The sequence below is a fragment of the Komagataella phaffii genome, chromosome 3 (assembly GCF_000027005.1).
Source record: "Komagataella phaffii GS115 chromosome 3, complete sequence".
Classification (NCBI taxonomy): domain Eukaryota; kingdom Fungi; phylum Ascomycota; class Pichiomycetes; order Pichiales; family Pichiaceae; genus Komagataella; species Komagataella phaffii.
In genome coordinates, this window is record NC_012965.1 from 1,210,358 (window position 1) to 1,226,398 (window position 16,041).

A 16,041-nucleotide genomic window follows, 5' to 3' on the forward strand; every position below is an offset into this window, starting at 1 on the left:
TTTGCCTCCGTCACTATTCTTTTAGGCATATAAAGACTAAAATGTCCAATTCCAAGAAAAAAGTGGATTGGTACAAGACTGTCTTGGGATCACGAAGAATAGTGGAAGAGATGGTGGTCAAGTCAGAAACACAGTCAAATCAGATCGACACTTTAGAGATAATGTTAAGCTCCAAAGGATCTGGATCCCAAAAAGTTGGGACTCTAACGACAGAACAGCAGGTTAAGGTTGAGGACGATATAAGACAAATATATGAATCAATTCTAGATGACGGCCAATTACCCACACTTGAAACAACTCAGCATCGCTCCTTTGTGAAATATTTTTTAGAAACGAACTTACCAGCTGGTTTTATAGCTTTGGATGCCTCTCACACTTGGATGATTTTCTGGTTAGTCAACTCCTTCCTGTTACTTGGCGGGAAGATCGACGAGGATATGTCGAACAGAATTTCAGAGAACATCCTTTCGTATTTGAATGAAGATGGAGGATTTGGTGGAGGGGCAGGGTTGATTTCTCATGTAGTCTCCAGTTACGCAGCGGTTATGGCCCTCTGCTTGTCAAATGATCACCATGTTTTGGACAAAATTGATAGACAGAAAACCTATGAATGGCTTCTCAGTTTGAAGCTCGAAGATGGCTCATTTTGCATGTATAAAGGAGGAGAGGTAGATACTAGAGCTGTGTATTGCGCTCTGGTAATTGCTAGTGTTCTGGGGATATTAACCCCAGAGCTGGTGGCTGGTACAGCTGAATGGTTAGGCAGATGCCAGACATTTGAAGGTGGGTTTGGTGGGGTCCCAGGAGATGAAGCACATGGAGGCTATTCATTCTGTGCTGTGGCTGCTTTAAGTATACTTGGCCCCCCTCAGGAAATAATCACTAGACATTGCGATTTGAAAAATTTGGTAAAGTGGTCAGTTAACAGACAGTTTCAATTGGAGGGAGGCATGAATGGACGCACAAACAAATTGGTGGATGGATGCTATAGTCATTGGGTAGGAGGTATATTCCCCTTCTTAGAATTGGCTACCCAATGCGATTTACTTGACCGTGCTGCCCTGAAAAATTACATACTAATATGTTGTCAAGAAGAAAATGGAGGACTAAGAGATAAACCAGGGAAAAGACCAGACTTCTATCACACCAATTACGTCTTATGTGGCCTATCGCTTTGTCAGCACAAGGCCAAACATGACCCTGCATTAATGACAGAAAAGTTAGGAGCCAGTGCATTTGCATATCGGGTGGAGAGAATTAAAGATCCCCAAGAAGATCCAGCCAACTTCATTGAGCCGTTGCATCCAATTTTTGGCATTCCGATGAATACTGTGCTGAAAAACAGAGAGTTATGATATTTAATTAAGTCCATATTTATCATCAAATGGGGATACTGAACCAGATTCAGATTCTTCAAAGGAGTTCTTATTCATAGGTTCAATATCCACATCGAGAAAAATTTCCACATCTGAGTTGTCTAAGGGGTCGTCAGCTTTGGTATTGTCATCCGCACCATCGAGTTCCTTTGGCTCTACCCTCCTTCCAGTTTGCAAAGTATTTGTAACAGCAGCGCTTCCAAGTGTTCCTGGTTGTGAAGAGTCTAACAGAGTTTTGAAGGAAGTTGTTCCAGAATTGGATTTACTCGATCCAAGCTCTTTCTCGATCTTAGCCTTTTGACGTTTCTCATGCTCTCTTTGTATATCCTCATAGTCTAAATCCTCATCTGAAGAAGCGAGATCCGTAGACTCATCATCACCAAAGGTTTGGGCATCGCTTGAATTTCCACCCGTTGTGGTCTTTTGTAATTCATCATCCATATTCAGGCGTGCGACAGGCATGGAAGGCCGATGAATAGGGGCGAGACGTATGGACTGTAGTTCAACAATAGAGCTGGAATCATCTTCCTCGGCTATATTCACTAGTCTTGGTACGGCTCTTATAGCTGTTGTTGTGTTACTATCATTTCTCTTCTCGTTATGGATAGAGGCATCCTCATGGAAGGATGAAAAGTTGTCGTCTGACAATATACTTTTAGAATAAGTTGAGTTGGACCTGCCACTGTTGGAGACCATAACACCAGGAATATACGCTATTGGGATTATATTGGATGTCTTTGTCAATATGGTATTAGCCATAGTAGAGAGCGTCAGTGAAGAATTTCGTCTTTCCAAGTCAATATCCCCTGACTTTTGAGTATTTGACAGCGTGGATTTGTCATCTGTCATATCTTTCACATTGTTAGCTTCCTCATCCTGTTGGCGCATCTTCTTGGGCTTGTAAACGTATCTAAAATACAAAAATCCCATCAGAGAAAATATAACCAGAGCACCCACTACGGCACCAGCTGAGATACCACCCGTGGCAGCAGAGCTGAGGCTCGAAGATGAACCGGAGTTTTCATCATGTACACAGGACATCTCAGGACAGGTGCTACACGTCCTAGCCGTTAGGACACATTTTTCGTTGGATTTACATGTAGGGCACGTAGGCACGTCAGAGCAAGTCACGCAGTTGTCTTGTGATGAAAAGTCCTCTGTCTCTCTCTTTGCAGCTGAGAGCAGTGTCTCGTAGAGCACTCCATTAGCATCTCTCGCTACTCTGGATAGTGACATTTGAAAATAACCAAAGGGCGCCGGAACACGTTTAGTTATCTTTAGATATGAATCGACGGAATTCGTTTCAGATCTGAACATCAGAACGGTGTTACGTAATCATTCCCGTATTTATTTTTAGTTTGGTGATATTTTCGCAATGCATCAAAAATAGGGTGGAAGAAGAGAAAGTAATATTACACAGAGTTTTTAAAACCCATTATACATACGTTGTAGTTGAGTAGGATCTTCTGGCTGTGTGCGCTGAGATTGAGACTGCTGCTGGGATTGTTGCTGAGATTGTTGCTGCTGTTGTTGTTGTTGCTGTTGCTGTTGCTGTTGCTGTTGCTGTTGGATGTGATATTGTTGATCCAGTAAATTCTGATCTGGCACTGTGCCTCCATTATCGTTCTGATAATCCTGTAGAAAAGTCTGGTAGTTATTTGAATCATCCATGGCTTCAATTTCATGAGGCCCATTTGGAGGTATTTGCGCAGCTCCAGGCAGCGTCGAATGCGGAGGGGGTTGCATTCCCTTGGTACGTTTCCCTTTCTCTTCGTCTCGAGGCACAATATCAATCAGAAAATCGAACATATCAGATTTCTTTAAGGCCGCGGCAATATCAGATCGTTGTAAAGTTCGCCTTTTGTTCTCTTCTGCGTGTATCCACGCTCTCATTGTTAGCTCTGTGATGAAAATATCACATCCCTTGGCAAACAAAATAGGGGCTTCGGCACTAATCATTTTCACCTCTTCATCAGTTTTCATTACTTTCTTGATTCTGGCCAAAGGTAGCTGATGGTTCTTAAAATCATGATCGTCGTGTTCAATAGAGTTGATGGTTTCCTGCCAATATTGCATCATCATGTTCTTGGATCGGCCTGTCAGCCCTTGACCTACATTCTGGAAGGCACTGCCGGCTCCGAACTCATCGTCTTCATCCTCTTCTTCTTCTTGTCCTTCTGATTGGTCATCCTCGGCAGCGTTTTCCTCGTTCTGCTCGTACTCTTCGTAGTACTCCTGCTCTTGCATTGTATTCTATTAATCAACGAGTATAGAGTCTCCCTGTGGGGATTGAAGGATGGAAGAGTTTGATAGGGAGGTTCGCGACGGCTATTAGGGAAGGTGTGCCAAGGCTAAAGCTTCAGGACACGCAGAAAAGGAAAGACCCGTCCGTTTTAAATCCTCCGCCTACCGCCCACGAAACTGCGGACTCAACGGGCAAAAAAAAGGTAATCTGTCTTCTTGTTCCCCTTTCATCAACACCTTGGACTGCAAAGGTCCTAACAACGGCTGATAGCTTTTTTCGTACACACATCCCATTAAACATGCCCAGTCCATTTCAGTCATTTCAATCAAACCTGTCTCCTTCTAAGCATACGCAGTCCTTTCAAGAGCTCTACGGCGAACCAGAGAACTTTCTTGAAATTGAAGTAATAAACCCCATAACACACGGATCAGGTTCTAGCATGTACACGGACTATGAAATCGTTTGCAGAGTAAGTACAAAAACTCAATTGCCATAAAGAACGAATTACTAACAATACAGACCAACATACCGATGTTTAAATTTAAGGAATCAAGGGTGCGGAGAAAATACTCAGATTTTGACTCGTTCAGAAAGGTACTAGAGTCCCAGACAAATAACGTCGTGATCCCTAAACTTCCTGAGAAATCGTTCTTCAACTACCATCGCTTCAATGATGACTTCATTGAGGAGCGCAGACAGGGTTTACAACAGTTCTTAAAGGTGATTGCCGGCCATCCACTTCTTCAAACGGGCTCTAAAGCTTTAACTTCATTTGTGCAGGATGAACATTGGAATAAATCTAAGTTCTTATAATCAACGGTTAAAGGGAGAATAAAAGGGGTGAGAGCGTCATTTTTCTAGAACATGGTGAGGCATAAGTACCTCGATCTTATGGGGAAACACATAATCTCGAACTAATAATTAATTTGCAAACTTGCTTTTGCTGTTTCCCTTCTATTTTCTCTTCCCACTTTTTTCTTTTTGAGTCTTCACCAGCTCAATCGATTGATGTTATTGGGATTTCAAAGATTCCCAAAATTCCATACACTTACTAGAAAGAGTCCAATCAATTCCATCAGATCCCTCCGCTACAAGTTTCAACGACCTTTGCTTACCCCCCTATTTCTTTCTCCAATTATTAAACAGAGCATGAACCTTGTCACCATTTCAGACTCAATCAGAGAAAACCTCATCAAACACGAGGTCATTCCGGATGTTATCAAGGACAAATCTTTTGTTCCTAAAGGTCTGTTGATCATTTCCTATGGAAGTCCAGATAAGGAAGTCGTATTGGGCAACACTCTTAAAGTTGAGGATGCTCAATCAATTCCTAAGATAACTTTCACCGTTAATCTCAATGAGGAACAGGAGATTGCTAGTTTCTTTGACGAAAAGTTCACTCTTGTTGTTACGGACCCTGACGCTCCATCTCGTACTGATAACAAGTGGTCCGAATTCTGTCATTATGTCGTCTCCGACTTGTCATTGAGTACAAAGTCCGGAACTACTGACGCTGAGGATCAGGTGAATTTTACTACCGACTTGAAGGTTGATACCATTCCAGAATCGGATTCTAAAACACTGGTTCCCTACCTCGGACCAGGTCCGCCTCCAAAGACAGGACTGCATCGTTATGTTTTCCTCTTATATAAGCAGAAACCTGGTGTTTCTCTAGAAGGCCCTGATCCAAAGAACAGACCCAATTGGGGTACAGGAATTCCGGGCTCTGGTGTCTCAGACTGGGCTGCCAAAAATTCCTTGAGTCTTCTTGCTGTGAACTTTTTCTTTGCCCAGAACAAGGACAATTAGTACTTAAGTAGTTTTTTATTCTCTCCTTAAAATTTCGTTATGTAAGCATTTTCTTTCAACCTCGAAATCTGCCTTTTCTTCGTTGGTGAATCCTCTTTGGCATAGGAACGGAACAACTTGGATTAGATTCGATACCCGCCTTCCTCTCTTTCTTTCGCCTCCCTAAAAACTAAAGCACTATGGAGACTCAGATTAGCAGTCTGATTTCTGCTAGAGAGGTTGCATTCCAGAAACCGCAACTGTATACAGACATCTTTCACAACCTTCTTCCGTTCATCTACAATCAAAATACTACTTTACAAACCTTGGTTATTGACTTTCTCAAAGAATCTTTTGTGGATGAAAAATTGGATAAAGAGCTTCAGCTTCAGCTGGCTGATGAACTGCTTCAACCTTTGAGTTACCTAATTTCCTCAAAGTCTCATCTAGAATTGCCAAGGGCCCCTTCACCTGCTAATTTTGTCAAGATTATTCAATTGACCAACCATATATATCCGATCATTTTCAAAAAGTGTCTGTCCAGCCCCCAGATGCAGGACTTGGAGTCCAAATGGGACCAATTACAGAGTTTGAGGGACAATTTGATTCAAAAATTTGGTACTGCATATCCTTTACTCCCACTGAATCCTGAATCGGACGCCAGTCGCTCAACCAGATCTAACATAACGCTAGTTATGTTCATCACAAATGTGTTGTCAATACTTAGTATTGCTCCACCAAAGGATCCAAGAGCAGCTAGGGCTAGAAAATTGAAGAACACACCGGAGGATCTATCTATAGTGAGTATCCCAAGTGATCACAAATTTCTTAACATGACTCGTCTGGAGGTTGAAGGAAGACAAATTTTAGACGTCCTCTTTGATGCTTTAAATGATTCCAGGATAATAAACTCCCCGTTATTTTGTGTCATTACAAACCGTCTGTTAACATTGTTCAAGAAAAGACCAGGTTTAGTAAGCGTCAAACTGTTTGATTTCATGATAGCCTATGAATCAATGAATAAGGAAGACCCACTCTTTGAGTCGAACCAGTTGAAAATGCGCCTTATTCGAAGGTTCAACGATCGTATTCTGAAAGTAATGATAGGATATTGTCTAAATAAGAGTTTTGTGAAAGATACGAAGTTACTCAAAAGGTTCCAGAACAAATTCACTTACTACCAGGGCATGTTTGAAGATCAACGTAAGAGGGGTCTGTTGAAACCAGATAGTCATGAAATTAAGAGAGAAGAAAAGAGGGCTGAATTTAAGAAGAAAAAAATTACCGGAAATGAAAGTTTGGAAGAGCAACTTCAGAACAACCCTTCCGAATCACCCCTTTTTTACTACAATTCAAGCCCAATAACGCCTGATTTGTCTTACTCATCATTATACTCATTAATATCGCCAAACAATAAACTGGCTAGCTTCAATATGAGTGAACTACCACAGAACATTTTGATTGACATGATTGCATATTCTTTACAAAATACAACTACTAGAAAACTAGTAAAAGGACTAGAAATAATCTCTGACAGATTTCAGAATGTAATGAAATTTCAACAAAACTACACCATCTCCCAGGACCAGGATATACAAATTGCGAATGTCCCGGATTCAGTGAAGCGAGAGGATGACAAGGATTTGCAGGATGATTACAACCCAGATCTCGTATATGAACTTCCTTTACCTAATTATATGACATTCAAAGATCAAAAAAAGCAACTTCTAAAAATTATTAGCCAGTTCATGGAATTGGCGCAGTTGGACTACAAACAGCCAATTCTTTCTGATGTTTCGAATGATGATTCTTTGAATGGTGTTGCTTTATCATCGTGGAAGGAAAATACGTGGTTGGTCTTCTTAACGAGATTAGCTACGCGTGGATTATGTGATGCTCAGCACACCAACGAAGATGGAACTGTAGAGAATCTTAATGACTTGGTTAGAGATGCCATCTTCACATATTTTACTGCCGATATTCGTGGCAGAATAGATGTTGTCATTGATTGGCTCAACGAAGAATGGATTTGTGAAGTTGCTAGAAATCGCAAAGAGGACAATGAAGTTCCGGATACACCCGTGTACAATGCTTGGGGATCCAAAGTTTTGGATAACATAATTCCATTCATGGAGAATAGCGATAGAAAAATCTTCCTGCGATTACTCTCTGAGCTCCCATCTCTGAACGAACAGATGGTGGAGAAAATCAAATCCATTTGTTTGGATCCAATTCGTTACAAGTTTGGCTTTGTTTCATTGCAATTTCTTATTATGTTCAGGCCTCCGCTGAAAGACATTGCAATCAATTTGTTTAGAAGGCTTTATCAGGAAACAGATCTAGATGATTTGAAAGCTGAGTGTCTTTCCTACTTGAAAAAATACTGTCCAGGTGAATATACTTAGGTTACATTATATAATATACAAACATCTATCAGAAGTTATAATAAACCCTGCTTCTTCAACTCGTTATAGACTTTCACTGACATGACGTTACCTTCATTATCTTCAGTTTCTATGTTGCTTTCATCCGAATCCTTAACGATCCCATGCTCCTTTTGAATGTTCTGCCATAGTTCTGTTGCTTCACTGATACCAGAAATATCCTTGAACCAAGAAAAAAACTGAGGTTTGATGCCTAGACACCTTAATCCATGGCCATGTCTAGTCTCTTGAAAATGAGATTCGAATTCTTTCCTACCATGATACTTAACATTTCCACATAATTCACAATTAAATTCCAGTGAAAGACCGTTTAGTTTCCATAACCAGTAGGGAATCGGTTTTCCGTCAGGGCCCATTGCTACCTTTAAGCCATTATCCAAAGTTTCGACACCTTCTTCATCTGAGTTGCCGTGCGATATCTCGTCGCTTCCTTCGAAATCATACTCATCTTCCGACTCTTGTTGGCGAGCTTCGATATCCATTAGTCTTTCTCTTTCGGAAAGATGAGACCTTCGTTCTACGTTTTTGATAGTCTCCTGGATTTGTTTCTCCAAAAGGACACTGATTTCCCGTATTTTGAATTCAAGGATTGGAACTTGATTTGTTGTCTCTGGTGCTTTTCCATTTCCTTTCAGGTTCTTAAGATGTTTTTTACCTGTTAAATGTCCCTTGTATACCGTTTCTTTTGCAAATGACTTCTGACATGATTTACAGAACACTGATCCGTCTTGGTTCAACTGAATAGACTCATCGCTCTTGTTCTGTAACTCAACACCCTTTGCATTTATGGCCAATATGTTTTTTTCAGGCTCATTGAGTGGTTGAATCTTGATCCAAAAATCACACAAATATGCGTAGAGACTTGTCAAATATACTTGGTATTCCGTAGAGTTCTTATTAACAGAAGAAAAAGATTTCTTGAAGTTACTGAAATTTGAAATATAGCCATGAAGATTGATGTCGGCCTCTTTATTTCCCGGAAGATTTTGCCACTGAGTGTAAAACTTTGAAAGGTCTAGGAACTGGCCATAGTTTTCTTCCAAAGAAAAGATACTGTCAAGCCTCAGATCAGAGCAAAATGCAGATACGATTTTTCGCTTTTTGGGATATCTTTCATTCTCAAATTGACTGCTAAACATTGAATATAGCTGTGAGAGTTCATCCAGTGGCTGGTTTGGATGCATTTTATGATTATTTTTCAACTGTTCAATTTTCTGGCCAAAGAGCTTAAAACTACCAGAAAGATCCAGTTTTATCTCCTGAATCTCTTGGAATAACTTTTCTCCATCTTTAATTACCTCTTGGTTTATTTGTTGGCTTTTCTTACTATATTGATCTAGGAAATGTTTGATTTCATGCTGCTGGAGTAAAGTTTGTTTCAGTGGTCTCTTAACCCCTCCTAACAAATTATGAGAGAAGTAAGCCTTATATATATCTGGATTCCGTCTTATTCTCTCGGCTATTTCCAATTCAATCCGATCAAGTTCCTCCAAAGACAATCTTTGTGACTCTAGAAGGCTAGGCATGTTTGATAACCTGGGAAAAGTCGGAAAGAAACCTTGAATATCACCGCGATTTACTGGTTTGAAATATGCTCTGTCATAATTATATTAGATATGTAGCATTATACTATAGAATTATAAAGCTGTGGTGACAGTCATAGTCTGGGCATTAATCAACAAAATGGGAGGTAGACCGTCACACCAAACATCCAAACTTTGTACGTACTCTAATGAATCAGCCTCGGAATTATGACATCCAATTTCTGGGGTAGGTAAGGTCGAAAAAATGACAGAACTATTCAAGGAAATCTTTTTCATTATCTCATTAAGTATCAAATGTTGAGCTTTTGTGGTTATCTCATTGAACGAGAAGTGTATATCTTCATCAAACTCCAACTCTTGTGCTGAGTTAGATTCCTGATCTTCCTCGCTGACTTCAGTCGTGTCCTTTCCTGAAGAATCGTCATGGGATCTATTCACGCTAGGGGGTTTGAGTCTGGTCGTAGGGGCTCTCACTGCTAGTTGTTTTGGCTTGTTTGTTTCAGTTTCAGGAACAAACATAATCGATGGCTCTTCACCCTCAGCATCTTCCACCACATGTGCTGCAGGAATCCTACTGGCAGTGAACGCTGCAGACTTGATAGGTTTTTTGGGTGTGATTGTTCCACTTTGGATTGACGATGTTGATCCATACTTAGATAGTTTAGGCTTCAACATGACTCCGTCGGGCTTTGAGTGATTACGAATTGCTGTTGAACTTTCTGAGCCAGGGCCTTTCATCCTATGGAGAGCGGCTGCAGACGACATATTTCTAGAGCTCTCGTTAAAACCTTTTGGCCCAGCTCCATTGGGAATATCAGGAACAGTGGAGGCATTTGGCAGTATAGCGTTAGAATACAGTGACATATCGTCTTCACTATAGTAGTCATCGTCATCTGAATATTCTAATTGGGAAATTTCTGGTCCAGGCAGATTGTTTGTTTTCATGCTCATTGAGACACCCATAGTTTGCAGGTTTGACATTGTCAACCGTCTCTTGGTCATTCTTGAAAACGGAATAGTAACGGTTTTGTTGAGGGCCACAAGGTTACGGGTCATGCTCCGGTGCTTTCTTGCTTCTAATACCGAGCTCCACCAGTCATCTTTACTCAACGCTTCTGAAATTGATTCCATAATCCTTGCGTCCGTTATTGTACCTTTGGTGATGTATTCATACACTTTGTATTTACCATCACTTAGTACCAAAATTTTAATCTGGGCCTGTATCCTTAAAGCTTCCAAGAGAAGAGTTAGTCTATGTTTTTCATCTTCGACATCTTCCTGGTATTCAACAAACACTACTACTCTCAATTTATGTGACCTTTTCCATTGAGGGACTGTGTTCAAAATGGCTCCGAGCTGTAGGATCAATGTATATGTATCGAAGTTGGTAGTTAAAGCACTTTTAGAAGTCTGCTTGTTCGTGACTTGAGCGCTCATTTGGATGGGATACAAATCAATGAAGGTTTTCTCCTGTGATGACTTCTCGGGTGAATTCTTTTCGGGTATTTCAAGCCTTGGGAACCCTTTTGCAACAGCTACATTGCTTTCTAAAATGATTAGGTCTTCGATTATCCTAACCCATTCTGTTATATTGACTCTCTGCTCAGCTTTGCACGAATCAGTAGGCAAACTCTGGATGTGATCGGGCAGTTGATGATTATACTCATAGTTATTACGCTCATAACTTTTACTCGAAGTTCTCAAAGCATCAGGATGTTGTTGAGCATAAGTACTCAGATCAAAAAACCCCAATACTGTAATATTCGGTTTCATTCCTCCAAGTCCAGATCCCAGAAACACATTTCTGACGCCCCAGGCTAAGTTAGGACCTATACCGATTTGAACAAAAGCTTTCAAGGATGCAAAATCACGAAATTGGGTCCATTTTAGTTTTTGACGCTTCAATTCTCTGTATCTATCTTGGAAAGTCTCCGTAATAATGACATGCCCTAAAATGTAGAGGCCTCCTTTTTTCAGGCTATTACAAAATTGAATTAAGTTCCAAGAGGTCCTAGGGTTGTCAATCAGCAATAAAACTTGTGGCCTCCAATACTTGACATTGTCCTGTCGCAGTCTCAGCAAATATTTTCTCACTTGATGATAAATTAGAGATTGAGACACATCACCCCATTGCTTCGGAGGTGATGTATAATGTATGAATAGGATCAGAAATAGTAAAAAGATCAAAATCAGACATGCAGATAGACCATCAACAATGAACATAGCCAAAAAGCAAGCAACAGCGCCAAAAAAGGCAGTTGCAGTGTTGAAGTATTTAAAACTTGGACGGAAATTGGGTGCAGAACCAATTTTCAACAACAAACAAGCTATGTTGGTGACTATAAAAGTCATCAGGAAAGCCATGGTAATAAACGTTGCAATCCTATTGATATCAGCAAAAAGAAAAAGTTGCGTCAGGACCCATGTGAATAAAATACCAATAGTAGGATCATCGGTTTTCTTATGTCCCTTAGCAAATAGTGAAATCCCAGGAAAGATTTTGTCTCTGGCAATAGCTTGTAGTACTTTTGCAGCACCCACAATTCCCACAATGACGGAAAATAGTGAAGTGGATAATTCTCCTAGGATAATCAAGGGTTTTGACATGCTTACTGTTTGAATGACCTGAATATCTTTGTGGAGCAAATCTCTTGGAATGGAAACGCCCATCGCTATGATTACTGATGCATAGCAAACAAACGTAATTGCAAGACCCCACAATGTGCCCCTTGGTATAGAATAAGACGGTCTTTTCAAATCTCCACTCATAGAAGCACCTGCAAAAATCCCTGCAGTAGCTGGAAAAAAAATTCCAAAAAGATCATTAAATGTTTCTCTGCCTTTTATCTGAGATCCAGCAGCACCTTTGGTGAAATGAGGAAACATGTTAGCCTTTGCGGTCGTCAATGAGGGCCCCGAATAAAAGGAGTTCATTGATGGCACCTCAAAAGGTTGAACAAATAATGTTGAGACGGGTACAGAGATGGTAGCAATCAACAACGCAAAACATAAAAACGTACCTGCTTTTGAGACGGAACTGGATCCAATCAATGCCACACAGGTACAGATTAACAAGAAGAGCGAGCAATAGGCAAATTCGAACCATTTTCCAGGAGGTAAAAAAGAACCTAGCAGTCCAGATTCAGTGTTGAAATTTACCATCAGAGGTTCTATGAAACCAGCAACATTCAGTGAACTATTCAAAACTTGTCCGATGAAGAAGATAAATCCAATTGCACCGCCGAACTCAACACCCAACGAACGACTTATCATATAATAAGCACCACCACCTCTTACAGTTCCATTAGTTGCAATTGCAGAAATGGAAACAGTTGTTAGCAAGTCGATTGTGTAACTCATTACTAGCAGCAACAGACAACCCAGAATCCCCATCTGGCCAAGTATGAAGCCGAATCGAAGAAACATCAAGATCGACAACACATTTAACGTTGTGGGGATGAAAACACCACCAAAAGTGGTGAGTTTATGATCTTCAGCTTTGGAAGAAACGCTTGCTGTCTCTTGGTGAGGTTTTGGTTTGGTCAACGGCAACAATGGCGTTCTCTCCGGACTCATAGGCTGTGTGACAGATGCTGAGAAGGAAATGTTATGGTAAGATAGAGCCAGCTGCAGTGAATTTCTTTTTGGCTGTAGATTAACGTGTTTGGGCCCTTATCTCTGAATATCAGATGCAACAGAAGATTAAATTAATGGTGTCTAGTGAGAGCTCGAGGATGTCGGATGGCGAACTACGACAAAAACACAGAGAGAGCGCGAAGAGTAGTTAAAACCATAAAGTTTCATGTGTCTAGAGACTATAGTACAGAGGTCAGATGGAACTTTCTTTGGAAGAAAAGAAAAGAAAGAGGTTAGAGAAGTTGGCTCTTTGGAAGAAGAAAAAGGAGAAGGAAGAGCAGGAAAAGAATGTAAAAAATTCCCAAATTGAGGAACCTCCTATAAAGAAAGTGAAGGGGTTTGCTATTAAAAAGCACAATCAACCAGCGAGACAAATTAAGAGAAACGCAAAAGGTTTGAGGCTTTTTACTGATCAGGGTGAAGAGAGTGAACTAAAGAAAAAGACCCCTTTGCTTGTCAATGGAATTCAGAATTCTAAAAAAGGCTCCAACCATGACAAAGAACCGGAGACTGATCTGGATTCTCTCTTAGATGAGCTGAAATCTAATCCACATAAACTTGTCACCAAAAATCAAAAGACGCAGAACGTCATCATAGAAGAGACACAAGAAGATGACGCATCGTTCTATGATTCCCAAGATGATGCTCAAGCATTACTGGAAACGTTGAAGAACAAGAATAAGAAAGTTATCAAATTCATTGAACCAAGTACTGAACCTTTTGAGAAACAGTTTTACACGGAGCCTGAAAGTATTTCCTCTTTACCAGAGACGGATGTTCAAGCAATAAGAGCAATTCATAATATAAAAATAAGAGGCAAGCATATTCAACGCCCAATTACTGAATGGTGCCAGCTGGCTCTACCACAACAGTTCATGTCAGTAATTGAAGATTTAAAATATGAGGCTCCTACGCCAATACAATCGGAAGCATTACCGAACTTAATGTCCGGAAAAGATCTGATTGGAATTGCCAAAACAGGATCTGGAAAGACTCTGGCTTTCCTACTTCCAATGTTTCGTCAGATCATCTCTCAGCCAGATCCAGAATCTGGGGAAGGTCCTATTGGAGTTATTCTAACACCAACTAGGGAACTTGCCCTTCAAATATTCAAAGAATGTAAACCGTTCATGAAATCTTTGAACTTGAAGGGTATATGTGTGTACGGAGGTGCATCCATTAGTCAACAGATATCTGACATAAAAAAACGGGTTCATTTTGCGGTATGTACGCCTGGAAGATTGATAGATCTCCTTACTGCTAATAGTGGGAGAGTCACTAACCTTAGTCGTACGTCGTATCTGGTCTTGGACGAAGCTGATAGAATGTTTGACATGGGATTTGAACCTCAAGTTATGAAAATCATTCCTAATACGAGACCTGACAGGCAGACGTTGGTATTCTCTGCAACTTTTCCACCTAAGATGGAGGCGTTAGCAAAAAAAGTACTGAATAATCCCCTCGAGGTTATTGTTGGAGAGAAATCTGTGGTAGCTGACACTATCACTCAAAAAGTTTTCGTGATTGATCCACAAGAACGGTTTAGCAAATTGTTAGAATTGCTCGGAACATTCAAGAGTAAAGATCCCACTGGTAAAGTATTAGTTTTTGTAGAGAGGCAAGATTCTGCGGATGTCTTACTGACTAACTTACTGAAAAGAGGCTACAACGCCCAGTCCTTACATGGAGGAAAAGAACAAATGGATAGAGATTTTATTATTCAGGATTTCAAAACAGGAAATTCTGATATACTGGTAGCCACATCAGTGGCTGCTAGAGGCTTGGATGTGAAGAGATTGAATCTTGTAATAAACTATGATAGTCCAAATCACATGGAAGATTATGTTCATAGAGTCGGTAGAACTGGTCGAGCCGGAAGTACAGGTGAGGCGGTGACCTTTTTAACCGCAAAAGACTATAGAGCTGCCTATGATGTTTCTAGAGCTCTTAAAGTCAGTAAACAGTTAGTCCCAGACAATGTTCAGGCTGTAGCCAACGTTTTTATTGAACAATTAAAGACAGGCTCAGCTAAAAGAGGGTCTGGATACGGTGGGAAAGGTCTTGAGAAGCTACAAGAAGAAAGGGAGCTAAAAAGACAACTAGAAAAGACTACATATGGAGATGAAGTGGCAACTGCAGACCCCAAAAAGGAAAACACACATGGTGCAACTGCAACTCCACCTCCTTTGGATCAACCCGTGGAGGAATTCAAGGTAGTATTTGGTAGCGAGCCATCAGGTAATGGTACTACTCAATTTCATGCTACGATTGAAATCAACGACTTACCCCAACAGGTTCGCTGGACCATGACCAACAGAGTGAACATATCCGATATCATTGAAGCTTCTAACGCCTCAATCACATCTAAAGGTAGATTCTACCCTACAGGTAAGGCACCTTCAGAGGGTGAGGATCCGAAACTTTACCTTCTTATTGAAGCTGATTCTGAGGCATCTGTAAATAAAGCCGTGTCTCTTTTCAAAGGAAAAATGATAGAAGCTCTCTTACAGGAAACTAAAGATAAATCAAAGGGAAGATACACTATTACATAGAATTTTACATACCCATCTTTTCGAAAGCAAATGATTTGTAGAAAGAGATGGCCTCTCTCTCCGCCCCAAAAACTTGGTAACTTCCATCTTGCTGTCTTAGAGCTGCAGAGATTCTTTGAGGAAGTTTATAGTTCCATTTGGGGAATTCCTGATCGAACATTTCTAGGAATGGCTTGGAGTATCTCAATTCCAAATCATATTCCAACGCAAGAGCTCTAAATGCTTCAAAGGGAACGACATATTCTGGGACATTGTCTACGGCGTCTTGAAGGAAATAAGTATACATGTTTCCAAATGGAGGTCTGAATACTCCATCTCTCGGGGGAGGTTCTGAAACTCCACAGAATACATGCCATTTCCCCACTTCTTCTCACCTTCAGGGAGATCCTTGATTTTATCGATTATAAAATCAGAAGAAGGTATAGTTCCAATAAAATAACCTCCTCTTTTGAGCGA

General features: G+C 40.5%; 9 protein-coding genes across 9 annotated transcripts; 5 read left to right on the forward strand and 4 right to left on the reverse strand.

The window, feature by feature from the left end:
• Positions 1-41: 41 nt before the first annotated feature.
• Positions 42-1,355, forward strand: PAS_chr3_0636 (Beta subunit of the CAAX farnesyltransferase (FTase); the record flags this gene model as incomplete). The annotated part of the gene is made up of 1 exon (XM_002492819.1): positions 42-1,355. The coding sequence occupies one exon, from the start codon at positions 42-44 to the stop codon at positions 1,353-1,355; it is 1,314 nt and encodes a 437-aa protein (XP_002492864.1).
• A 3-nt stretch (positions 1,356-1,358) lies between these two features.
• PAS_chr3_0637 (Hypothetical protein) lies at positions 1,359-2,612 on the reverse strand (the record flags this gene model as incomplete). Its single annotated transcript, XM_002492820.1, has 1 exon — positions 1,359-2,612. The coding sequence occupies one exon, from the start codon at positions 2,610-2,612 to the stop codon at positions 1,359-1,361; it is 1,254 nt and encodes a 417-aa protein (XP_002492865.1).
• A 189-nt stretch (positions 2,613-2,801) lies between these two features.
• Positions 2,802-3,623, reverse strand: PAS_chr3_0638 (Subunit of the heme-activated, glucose-repressed Hap2/3/4/5 CCAAT-binding complex; the record flags this gene model as incomplete). The annotated part of the gene is made up of 1 exon (XM_002492821.1): positions 2,802-3,623. The coding sequence occupies one exon, from the start codon at positions 3,621-3,623 to the stop codon at positions 2,802-2,804; it is 822 nt and encodes a 273-aa protein (XP_002492866.1).
• A 296-nt stretch (positions 3,624-3,919) lies between these two features.
• On the forward strand, positions 3,920-4,434 carry PAS_chr3_0639 (Sorting nexin; the record flags this gene model as incomplete). Its single annotated transcript, XM_002492822.1, has 2 exons — positions 3,920-4,090; positions 4,141-4,434. The coding sequence occupies 2 exons, from the start codon at positions 3,920-3,922 to the stop codon at positions 4,432-4,434; spliced, it is 465 nt and encodes a 154-aa protein (XP_002492867.1).
• Positions 4,435-4,629: 195 nt separating this feature from the next.
• On the forward strand, positions 4,630-5,430 carry PAS_chr3_0640 (Carboxypeptidase Y inhibitor, function requires acetylation by the NatB N-terminal acetyltransferase; the record flags this gene model as incomplete). Its single annotated transcript, XM_002492823.1, has 1 exon — positions 4,630-5,430. The coding sequence occupies one exon, from the start codon at positions 4,630-4,632 to the stop codon at positions 5,428-5,430; it is 801 nt and encodes a 266-aa protein (XP_002492868.1).
• Positions 5,431-5,609: 179 nt separating this feature from the next.
• PAS_chr3_0641 (Subunit of holo-CPF, a multiprotein complex and functional homolog of mammalian CPSF) lies at positions 5,610-7,814 on the forward strand (the record flags this gene model as incomplete). Its single annotated transcript, XM_002492824.1, has 1 exon — positions 5,610-7,814. The coding sequence occupies one exon, from the start codon at positions 5,610-5,612 to the stop codon at positions 7,812-7,814; it is 2,205 nt and encodes a 734-aa protein (XP_002492869.1).
• A 35-nt stretch (positions 7,815-7,849) lies between these two features.
• On the reverse strand, positions 7,850-9,379 carry PAS_chr3_0642 (Subunit of the SF3a splicing factor complex, required for spliceosome assembly; the record flags this gene model as incomplete). Its single annotated transcript, XM_002492825.1, has 1 exon — positions 7,850-9,379. One exon carries the CDS (start codon positions 9,377-9,379, stop codon positions 7,850-7,852), a length of 1,530 nt encoding a protein of 509 aa, XP_002492870.1.
• A 111-nt stretch (positions 9,380-9,490) lies between these two features.
• Positions 9,491-12,973, reverse strand: PAS_chr3_0643 (Putative ion transporter, similar to mammalian electroneutral Na(+)-(K+)-C1-cotransporter family; the record flags this gene model as incomplete). The annotated part of the gene is made up of 1 exon (XM_002492826.1): positions 9,491-12,973. One exon carries the CDS (start codon positions 12,971-12,973, stop codon positions 9,491-9,493), a length of 3,483 nt encoding a protein of 1,160 aa, XP_002492871.1.
• A 257-nt stretch (positions 12,974-13,230) lies between these two features.
• Positions 13,231-15,585, forward strand: PAS_chr3_0644 (RNA helicase in the DEAD-box family, necessary for prespliceosome formation; the record flags this gene model as incomplete). The annotated part of the gene is made up of 1 exon (XM_002492827.1): positions 13,231-15,585. One exon carries the CDS (start codon positions 13,231-13,233, stop codon positions 15,583-15,585), a length of 2,355 nt encoding a protein of 784 aa, XP_002492872.1.
• Positions 15,586-16,041: the final 456 nt, after the last annotated feature.